The 10,405-nt window shown below is 36.0% G+C and overlaps 1 protein-coding gene across 1 annotated transcript; it reads right to left on the bottom strand.

The window, feature by feature from the left end:
- Window positions 1-492: 492 nt before the first annotated feature.
- Window positions 493-7,968, bottom strand: VIP (vasoactive intestinal peptide). The gene is made up of 7 exons (XM_090031470.1): window positions 7,845-7,968; window positions 6,467-6,583; window positions 4,360-4,500; window positions 3,830-3,934; window positions 3,388-3,519; window positions 2,787-2,898; window positions 493-1,362 (listed from the first exon to the last, which is right to left on the bottom strand). Exons 2-7 carry the CDS (start codon window positions 6,571-6,573, stop codon window positions 1,354-1,356), a joined length of 606 nt encoding a protein of 201 aa, XP_089887596.1. The 5' UTR covers window positions 6,574-6,583; window positions 7,845-7,968; the 3' UTR covers window positions 493-1,353.
- Window positions 7,969-10,405: the final 2,437 nt, after the last annotated feature.

Below are 10,405 nucleotides of genomic sequence, written 5' to 3'. Positions count from 1 at the left end.
AACTGTTGAAGTGTAAAAACGCTACTTTCACAACTAGAAAGCTGCCATTTGGGTATATAAAGGAAAATGGAATTGTGCCCCCTAAGTCTTAGGTTTTAGCACAGTTTAGCAACTTTTAGATATTTCAGTTTCTGCAACTTTTTAAGACATTTTAGTTTGAAGCAGTGTGTGTATGTGTGTGTGTGTGTGTGTGTAGCTATCTAAGATAAATACATAGATAAATACATAGATAGATAGTGTGTTACATCTCAAATGTTATTGTGTTAATCCCATCTTATATCTAGATAGATAGATAGACAGACAGACAGACAGACAAATAGATAGATAGATATTGCACTGATATAAAACGGGATTAACACAATCAGGAAATGGGAGCATTGTGTCTTTTAAAGAAAGCATGTGCTGATTTTCCTCTGCTAAAAGGGGTTTCTTTTGTTCAGGCAATTCCAGTATTGAATCAAACCACTAATATATGCAGTGATAATAAAATGTTTTATTGTCTTCATATTTCATAAGTTACATTCATTTTGAAAAAATAGCAAAGTGTCTTCAGATCTACTTTATATATATATTAGGAATACTTTCATCAGCAAAGGTATACACAATCAAATGTAGAATTCTCTTATGGTTTATGACTTTAGCACATCAGACAAATAAAAGGGTAGCGTTTTCCCTTCTCCTTTTGTGTGCTTTGGCAAGCCTGAATTAAAAAATGCTCATCTCTATTACCATTAAAAATAAAGACACATTTCTGGCTTTAACTGAATTTGTATATTATGAAAATATTCAAAATGTAGAAGAAAAAAAAAAGGTTCTATTAAATATCAAATCGTGTGTAATGCCTTTTTTATGTTGATAAAGTGTTAAAAAGCATACATTTTTGTACATGAACTCCTCCCTGCAATCTTTGCTGAGACAGCTTGAATATACTGAATCCATGAGCTTTTATACTTATTTATGAAGTTGTCAGGAAATGTATCCATCACATCACACAGTTTTTTCTGAAATGATGGTATAGTTAATATAAGCCAGTTAGCCAGTAGTTTGAGATTGTCCAATAGTGTGCACTCCTCTTTTTCAAATGAATTTATTGACGTAAAGGATTTACAGCATATGAAATCACATATTTTCCATGAGTTAGATAGCATACATATGTACAGCTTTAGGTAGAGGATTCTAAATTAATATTTACAGTGTAAACATCAAAGTTTATTATATAAGAAACAAAAATATCACAATTTTCACTTCACGATATATTGGTTTTGGTTTGAATACTGAAGTTTTTTCTTTGAAATACTATGTGGAAATCAAAAAAAAAAGTTTGTTCTTGTCATAGCTTTTACCAGATGTCCTTCAGAGGTTCTGAAAAACAAGAATAGATTATTTTAAAATAATCCATTTTACAAGCAGTTGCAGCATCCTAAAATATAGAACAATGGTATATATCAAACCAAAAGCCAAAACACTCTAGCACTGACTAGTGGGGTACAGGGCTTTGTAATGGAAGTAATAGCAACACACTTATTTATGCTAAGCAATAAGCACTATGACTAACATTGAGTGTTTGGAGGATCAGTCGCTCCAGTAAAATGCTATTGCATTTGGTTCTACTATGCAAGAGAGATGGTGTTGGGAGTAACTGTATCCTTGGAAAGGGAGTTCAGATTCTCTCTTATTCCAGTAAAGTTTTGCTTTTTACTGTAAGAATAACTGGCCACACTGGGTAAATTATTCCTTTTCAGGGAAGTCTCTTGCACTCCTACAGTCCCTTTATAAAAGGAGGAAGAAACAAACAGAAATTTCCAGGAACAGATTGAAATTCCTGTTGCTGGCAATACCATAACAGCAAAGAGACACAGCTATGAAGGAGGTACACTGTCTCCACAAATTTTGAAACATTAGCAGCACAGTTAAATAGGAAATAGAAACCTATATGCTAATATGGAAACAAGATTAAAAGGGTCTTAACCTAAGAACATAAGAAGTGTCAAACTGGATCAGACAAATGGTCATCTAGTCCAACATTCTGCCTCTGACAGTGGCAAGTAGTGGACACTTTAGAGGAAGGGTACATGTATAGGGCATGTCTAGTACAATCCTTGCCCTATTTGGTATCCACTATCTTTGGTTTACAGATGGGATGTCAAAGGGTACATGTCTGTTTTATATACCAGCTATCCATGGACCTGTCCTCTCTGTATATGTCCTTTATGAAACTATCTTGTTCTACTTGCAAGAAAACAGTCTGAGCTATGAATCAGCTGGTACGCGCGCGTGGGCGTGTGTGTGTGTGCGCGTGTGTGTAGTATAGTGTACGTGTGCCTCAGATCTCTTTGTTCTAGGGGTAGATCAGATTTTGATGAATGAGAAACAGGCAAGGGAAAAAATGTTGATGGAATTCTGTTTTTTTAATTAAAAGAAATACCAGCGAACTTATTCTCATAGGACAGAATATTCCTCCTAATTAAAAAATGAGTCAATCTGAGTTTTATATTTCACTGTAGATTTGAAACCAAAGTGAGTTTGGTACACTACAAACAATGTCAAACTGTTCATTTAATTAGAAACTCAGAACAACTAATCATGGAATCATTTAATTAATGTTATTAAAGTGGTTCTTATGCTGTGAGACATTCCCTATAGACATATGAAATGTCTCATGGAATGTGGCTCATGCCAAATGAGAGCATTTTCCCAAAAGGCCATGTTTCATGTACGATTAATCGTATTTCAAGGGTAAGGCGGCTACTACTGAATGTCAAGGGTAAAAATACATTTGGACCTACCAAGGGGAGGCGGTTCAGCAACTCATCTACAGAAACATCATCATAGTTTTCTGAAAAGGGTTCAAGCAGTTCTGCTTCATCATGAAGTTTGGTGGGGTTTAGCTCTTCTTGGCTGTTGCAGATCAGAAACATGGATTTGCACACTCAGAAAAAAACTAACCAACACTAATAACAGTAATTCTGTTTCATTCCATTTTGATTTCAAATAAAGTAGCATGTCACAGACTTCCAAAGTTATCAGATATACTTAGAACTACAAATACTGGTGTACATTTCAAATATTGTGTATTGTGATTTGTAAAGTTACTGCTTGAGGGCAATTCCTATGCATATGATCTAGTCTTTTATTATTTCCTTTACTAGGATGCTTGTTCTAAATACAAATTTTCAGATACATCAGTAACATTTTTATCTATTTTAAGAATACCAAACTTTGTGCATCATCTTTATTTTACAGTAATTTGACAGTGAAGTGTCTTCTAAATAAAGCACTGAGAGAAAACATCACTAGCACCTGTCTGTATTTTAAGGGGAGTTAAAGCCATTAATGCTAATTGTCTTTTATTTGTCTGTTGTTTAAACTATCTTTTTCTCTTATTACCTTCTTTTTCCAGTTAAAACTGAGTTTAAATATTTTTTCACAGCCATTTGCTTTCTAAGACGGCTGTAGTTGTCAGTAAACACAGCATCAGAGTGACGTTTTACAGGCATCTGTTCATCCAGGAGGTTGTTGCTTTTTAAACATAAAAGGAAATAGAAATTACTGCATGCATTCGATTTAAAAAGGTGAATATTTTAAAGTAAAATATGCTAGTTTCTTCATGTTGTTTATCTAAATAACCATTCTCATTTCAATTATTGTTTACCATTTCAAAACTCTCTGTAACTCCATAATTTTATTTTCCTAAAATTTTTTTTAAGTAAATAGCATCATCCCTAATTTCCAGTCAATACAACTGAAGTACAGAATGTCCAGGTATTGCTAATCAGATGTTAAAAATCCACATAAAGATAAATGCTTCTGCCTAACATGTCTTACTTACCTAACTCGCTTTCCAATAAGTGATTCCAGATATTTTTTTGCAGAAAGTTGACCCAAGAGTTTGCTGTAGCCACTGGTGAAAAGTCCATCAGCATGTCGGGTATTTCTGAAATGGTTGAAAAAAGAAGTCCACAGTAAAAATAGTGCTCTTCATGTTAGATGTAACTGCACAGGAGAGGGCAGTATTTTAATTTTATAAGCATATTATTTTTCAAATATTTTTATTTTTTTTATATATTATATGAAAAACTTATTGTATTGAAATCCTTCAAGTTGGTCATTAAAATTTTTATTTTAGCCCGTCTATGGACAGTCACAGTATTCCTGGCAGAATGGCCATATAATCAATAAAACATTTGCAGATGCCCCTACTGCTGACATTATGCATTACTTTTAAACTTAGTTCTTTCTTTCACATATCTGAATCACTTGGAAAGCTTGTAGAGATAAGTTTGAGAAGAACAGTTCCAAATGTTGGTGTCATTCAAGCAATGCATCATCATTTTCATTTAGGTCAGTAAAAATTCTCACCTATCCATAGCTCTGGATGCATCCAAATAATATTTGTCATGTTCAGGCACAGTATTTTGCAAAATGTCAGTTTCAGCTTTTAATGAATCTTGGGGTTGATCAGGTTCACTTGCTACATCAAATGGCATTCTGTTTCCCAGTCTATTGGAGAAGAAAATAGAGTGAGTAATTGTAAATTGAGGATATTTAGTACTATCGGTGTCAATGCAATTTGCATGCAGGCTTATGTGTGTCAAAACATATACATGTCTCCCATGCATTTTAAAGTAGGCTGGATAAAATGGTAGAAATACTCTTAAGGGAATTATCCTGCACTGTATGATGACAGAGAGCCTGCCATAACAGTTCTCTGCATCTTAACTTATATGATCCTTGACAATATATAATATGATATTTTTTTATGTTGTCATTAAACAAAATTTAATAACACCATACAATCAATGATAAGTCAAAGAATGACTGTAAATCTTTTAATGACGGCAGTTGCAATGTGCAGTAGTATATGAATGATATAAATTATGAATGAAATTCCTCCCTGCACAATAGGACAGTATAAGACCTATGCTCAACTTAGGTTCCATTAAGATTTCAAAAAAATATATATATTTAAATGCAATTGCAGTGGTATCTAGACTTCTGTGTACATTCTCTGTGGAGAAAAGGAAATTTTACCCTGGAGGAGTGCAACTTAAATAAGGGAGGTAATCATACATCTAAATACTATTTTTGTTCTTTTTTTGGTGGATTTTCTAGTAAATTTTCATAACATCCCACTGATCATAATGAATTTTGTTTCATAGTGTGCCTTAATCACTACTCTGTTCAAATCATATTAATATTCCAAATTTTCTCCCACAAACTTTTTTTTCTTTAATGCTGACAACATTCCTCCCACAACAGAGGCATATAAGATCTCACATATTATTGAGAAGAGCATGATTGCATTGCAGTGGTGGACTATTACTACTATATTATATAGAAAGTGATAGTTTCCTGTTTTTATGAAAAACTACCATGTATCATGATGTAAAAATTCATGTGCATGCTGAGGAAAGATCCATAGTATTGTATTGGCTTATTCATTACATATTAATTGTACCTACTGAACTACTCACATGAGTAATTCATGCATGATTTAACTGCAGTCAGCCGGCATTCATATACATATATTTCATAAAACAAGCAGAAGTATTTAAGTGAGAAATAAGAAATGAATGCATGTGCTCTGTTCCTGTGCTATATTTCTTTGTATCAATCCCTACATATTTCTCAGGTAAATAAGGAAATGCAAACTATTGCAATTGATTTAATCTAATCTGGAAAATAATAAACATTTAAACAATTCAATGAATGTAATAAATTGGGGGGGGGTTAAACAGGAAAAGGATGGGAAATATACATAGGTGAAGATTTCCTCTGCCTACTGAGTATCCTAATTTGTTGCACTTTGAATACCTTTAAGTTTGGTACATATCTGAAGAAGTACAGGAGCCAGTCCAGCTGTTTTGGTAGGGATGATATCTAGAAGAGCTGAAACTTAATATTTTTGTTGGGCCAATAGTCTCTACAGGAGTATACTTTAATCAGTGATTTTTTAAATATCCTACCATTTTTTCTGTTTGCAGTAATCATTTCCAAAGAGTTGTTGGAGGGGAAATTTTTGGTATGACCTTAAAATAATTTCGAAAGTAGTTAATCAACATCCACCAATGATGTGAGTACTGGTTGAAAAAAATTATTTACTGGTGTTCTTGAGCAGCATATGAAGAAGGGTGTTGCCTTCCTTAAGCTCCCTTTAACTTTTACACTAATGGCAAAAATAAGTTGTTGTCCATATAATTTGTTCTAATGCTAAAAAGGTTTATCTTTACTGATGCTATTTCTACCTTTGTTAGTGTATTCGATCATTATTAGTCACTTAATGTCATGTTGATTCAAGTCATAGGTACTATCAAGTCTTAAATTGAGTTTAAACAACAAATACAGTAAAACAGATATGCTAATGATTGTAACTAGTAAGTTTGTTCCCATTACTCATTTGCAAATTCATATGGTAAAGAAGCAAGGTGCATTAACTAGAGGTTGCCTAAGCTAGAATAGAACTTACCTCATAGCTGAGAATGTCCCCAAAGGAGGTAATGTCTGTGCCCGTGAACAGAGAACACTGAAGAGTGTAATGGACACAAGAAGCTGGGAGCTACTTCTATGTTCCATCTTTTTAGACCTGTGTTAGTGAATAGAAGACAGTAAAAACCTCCTATCACCACTGGTTTCCTATAAAAAAATAAAGAGGACCATTTATGAGATACTTTGCTGGTTCTGTGAGGGATTTCATGAGTAAATTTCTTCTATGGAGTATACTTTTTAACTCAACTTTATTGTGCCAAAATACCAACCCTTAAAATTTGATGAAATCTCTCTTGTTTCTCTGGCCTGAAACTCAGACTAACAAAATGGCTTTATTTCTGCCTTATAATTCCTGTTCTTTGGTAAAGACAGAAGATAAAGAAGAGACGTTTTATTGAAAACCAGTAGCATTTGTAAAGAACTAACATAAACCTGTTTGATTCTACAGAATGATGAAGTGACCATGTTAATTACTATCATGGCTCCTCTAGTTTTGTGCTTTCTTAGGAAAGCATAGTACTGGATTACTTGACTTGTAGTGTAATAACCTAAAAGTATGATGACAATCAAATATTTTAACATAGATTCAACGGTTCTTAGGCTACAGTTTCTAAATACCACCGCAGAAGAGAAGTTTCCTTCATTTCAAGCAAAATAACATCAAAACAAAACAAGTAGGAAGTGGAGAATGTCATAAAAAGAAGCATTAAACATTGATTTTAAAAGAGCATGCATTTTTTTTTAGCTTGGAAATTGTCCTCAAGTGGAAATTTTTTTAGAGTTCAATATCCCACTACTTCCCTCTTTAACCCCCTTTTCATTCCAGAACAGAAAATAGCTGATTAAATGAGAAAGAGAAACCCACTTGATTTAAATATCAAGGAAGTAGAGTAGGAAACAACTGGCTACAAAAGGGACCCAAGTAACCATGGTGTGACCTTTTCAGGTAAGAGAGAAACCACTAACGTGCACCAACCTGCCTGCAAGAGTATAGACAGAGAAAGCCCAAGGTTCATTAAAAGTGAGACTGACAGTTTGCAAAATACTCTGCCTGATCGTGACTATCAACAAAATATTATACTTAGTACTTTCTTTCACACATCTTATCCATTCCTCACTCGGCAACAGAAAGCCAGCTAACTAGAGAAAGCACCCAGGGAAGGGTGAAGGACTGCGAGCAAGATGGTCAGAGAAGGAAGTAATGTCTAGGCACTGGTAGCATCCCCACCTACTAGGTGTTCAGAAAGTTTTTAGAGCCTAGATGGTTTGCATTTCTCTTAGCAAGTGGGGCTACCCCTCCGCTGGAAGAAGACTTTCAAAGGTTTTAAAGGAGGAAGGGAGAAAGCGAGTTTACTCACAGCGCTGGGAGCCTGTGCGGTGCCTCTGGGAAGCGGGGAACTCTCCAAGGTGCTGAATCCGTGGCCGGGGCTCCCGCTGCTCGGGAGGTCTCCAGCCCTTCTTGCGAGGCTGATGCCTGCCCTCTCCTTCAGCACACTCTGGCCAGCCCATCCAACCGCCTCATTTTATAGGGTTTATACATAGGAGCACGTTTCTGCTTCAGAAACAGCGATCACGTTACTTGAGAGACGTCACTATTCCCAAGGGGATGAATAGAAATCCGTGATCGCTTTGTCCAGGACACTCGGAGAGTGGGGAGAAGTTTATATTTAATTCATGGACATCAGCGTCTCCTGTTTTCAAGGATTTATATTAATGAGTGGTTTTTGCAGTGAGTAAGACTGGCTTGACAGGGGACTTCCGTTTCTTAAAACAGATGATGGCTTTGCACGTCCTGCCTTCGTTGAATGCAGGAGGGTTGCAAAGCAGAGGTGCGCAGCAGGAACGGGGAGCTGTTGACAGGGCAGAGGGACGAGGTGGGAGGAAGAGGGACAGCAATTACTGACATTTTTCCCCCCTGAATTTCTGGTTAATCAATGATGCTTCTGTCCAGCTCTATGTCACAGGGGGTCCAAATCACTGCTGTAAAAGTTTTGGTGTAAACTAAAAGTCCCACTGAGCTTGCATAGAATGGGTTATTTGAAAGCAGTGCAGAGCCTTTAGGGGATGCTTCCACTTTCTGACACTAAATCCCGTTATGTCTATGTGTTACATATATGGACATATATATATATATATATATATATACACACACACACACATGTTGCTTCCTGCTCCATAAAATGCACAACGGGGTTTACAGTCAAAAAGTGGAAGTAGGAAGCAGTGTACACACACACACACACACACCTGATCACTTCTCACTGTTTAACTTGCAAGGACTAGGACCTGCCAAACCTTTTTTTCCAAGGTTGTATTCTCACCCAGAAAGGAAGGAAGGAAGGAAGGAGAATATTTTTCATAGATAAATGTATTGAAGGTCTATCTATTTATCTATCTATCTATCTATGCTCTAGCTACAGTTGTGAATCACCATGCTTCACAGAGCTAGGAAGCATTCTACAGCTGGGCAGGCTTCCCATGTAAACCTCAGCGGAAGGTTTTCAAGCACTGCATCTGGATTAAAAGGGACATGGTTTGATTTGGTTTGGTTGTCTTTAAAATTTCAGTCTGCCAAGTGATTTAAATTTCTGGAACAGTGAAATGTTTTCCATTTTTAGCTTTCCTGTTTAAAAATGGATTTACTTACTCAGGCAAAGTCAGCAGGGTGTCATAAGGTGTAAGAGAGAGGTTTTGTAAGCACTAAATGCATAGAAAGGTAAGATCCTAAGCACCTTGAATTGAGGACAGGTGGACTCCTAAAATAAAGCCTCTCTGCTCCATTTAACTGAAAGGGAAAGTGCTCAGCAATGGAAAAGGTCATCTTTGTCCCACCTTTGAATCCACAGCACTAAGAATGGAGCTGCTGTCATGGAAAGTTAAGCTAAACCTTTAGCTTGATCAGAGTTTCCAACTTTTGCTGGAGCAGTTGACTTGCAGGAAGGAAAACAAACAAACAGTAGGGCAGATTGCAAAGAGCAAGGGCAGTTTGTATGTAGTGCTAGTTTAAGATTTTTACAACTGGAGAAGTTTTCACGTGTACTTTCATTGCTGCTGTCATTTAAGATTTAAGTAATTAATTTCTCAAAGAGCCACATCAAGACATTGCAGTAGAAGATTGTTATCCACTCCTGCTTCAGCTTTCTTGGGTCTAGTCCTCCCCACCTCTGTCTACATCTGAAACAAGTAGGCACTGTACCAAACCAGTGCAAGAGATTTCACCATTTCCTCTTATAATAAGTTTGTCATGCTTCTCCATTTCATGTATTACTAAGGTTGTACAGGCCCAACGGTGTATTATGTGATCCTTAATCACATCTTCTAATTCAATTGCATAAAAATTAAGTGAATTAAATTTAAAAATGCCTGGAAATTTGTTTCTCAGATGACAGCCATGACTTAAACCAGAGTTCCTGCAGTGGCCTAATTCCAGGAAATTTTCCCCTTGTTGCTACATAACTGGAGGTCAGACAAGCAGTTCTGCTCTGGAATGGTAAGATGAGCATACATAGCACTTTTCCACCTAAGTCTTCATAAGTTTATTCCTCCTCTTAACCCCCACACCCCAGTTTCAGCAAGTGGTGTGCTATCAGCTGGAGTTGGTAAGCTAAAAAAGACTTAAGAAAAGATGCTGCTTTAAAATGATCATTGAAAGTAAAATAGAGGGTAAAAGTTTAAAAGTAGTAACTGATTAACTAAAAGAAAGGAAGTTGGTGTGCTGGATTGTGAATTTACAAGGTAGATCCATACAGTGTTGCCTAGCAATTTTGTACAAAGACATGGAAGTGTAAAGGTTACTGTTACACAGCTTCCTGGTTTTGTCTAGCATATTCTCCATGGAAAGAAAAATAAAGCTTTACAATTATTAGGTAGCAAAAGCATGCAACTTTGTTAGTTTCAGAAATGCTCCAACTCAAGCTGT

Source organism: Crocodylus siamensis, chromosome 1 (genome assembly GCF_052110815.1).
Source record: "Crocodylus siamensis isolate JL-2025a chromosome 1, ASM5211081v1, whole genome shotgun sequence".
Lineage (NCBI taxonomy): Eukaryota > Metazoa > Chordata > Crocodylia > Crocodylidae > Crocodylus > Crocodylus siamensis.
Note: the sequence above shows the minus strand (reverse complement) of the source record. Positions and strands in the feature narration are given on the sequence as shown.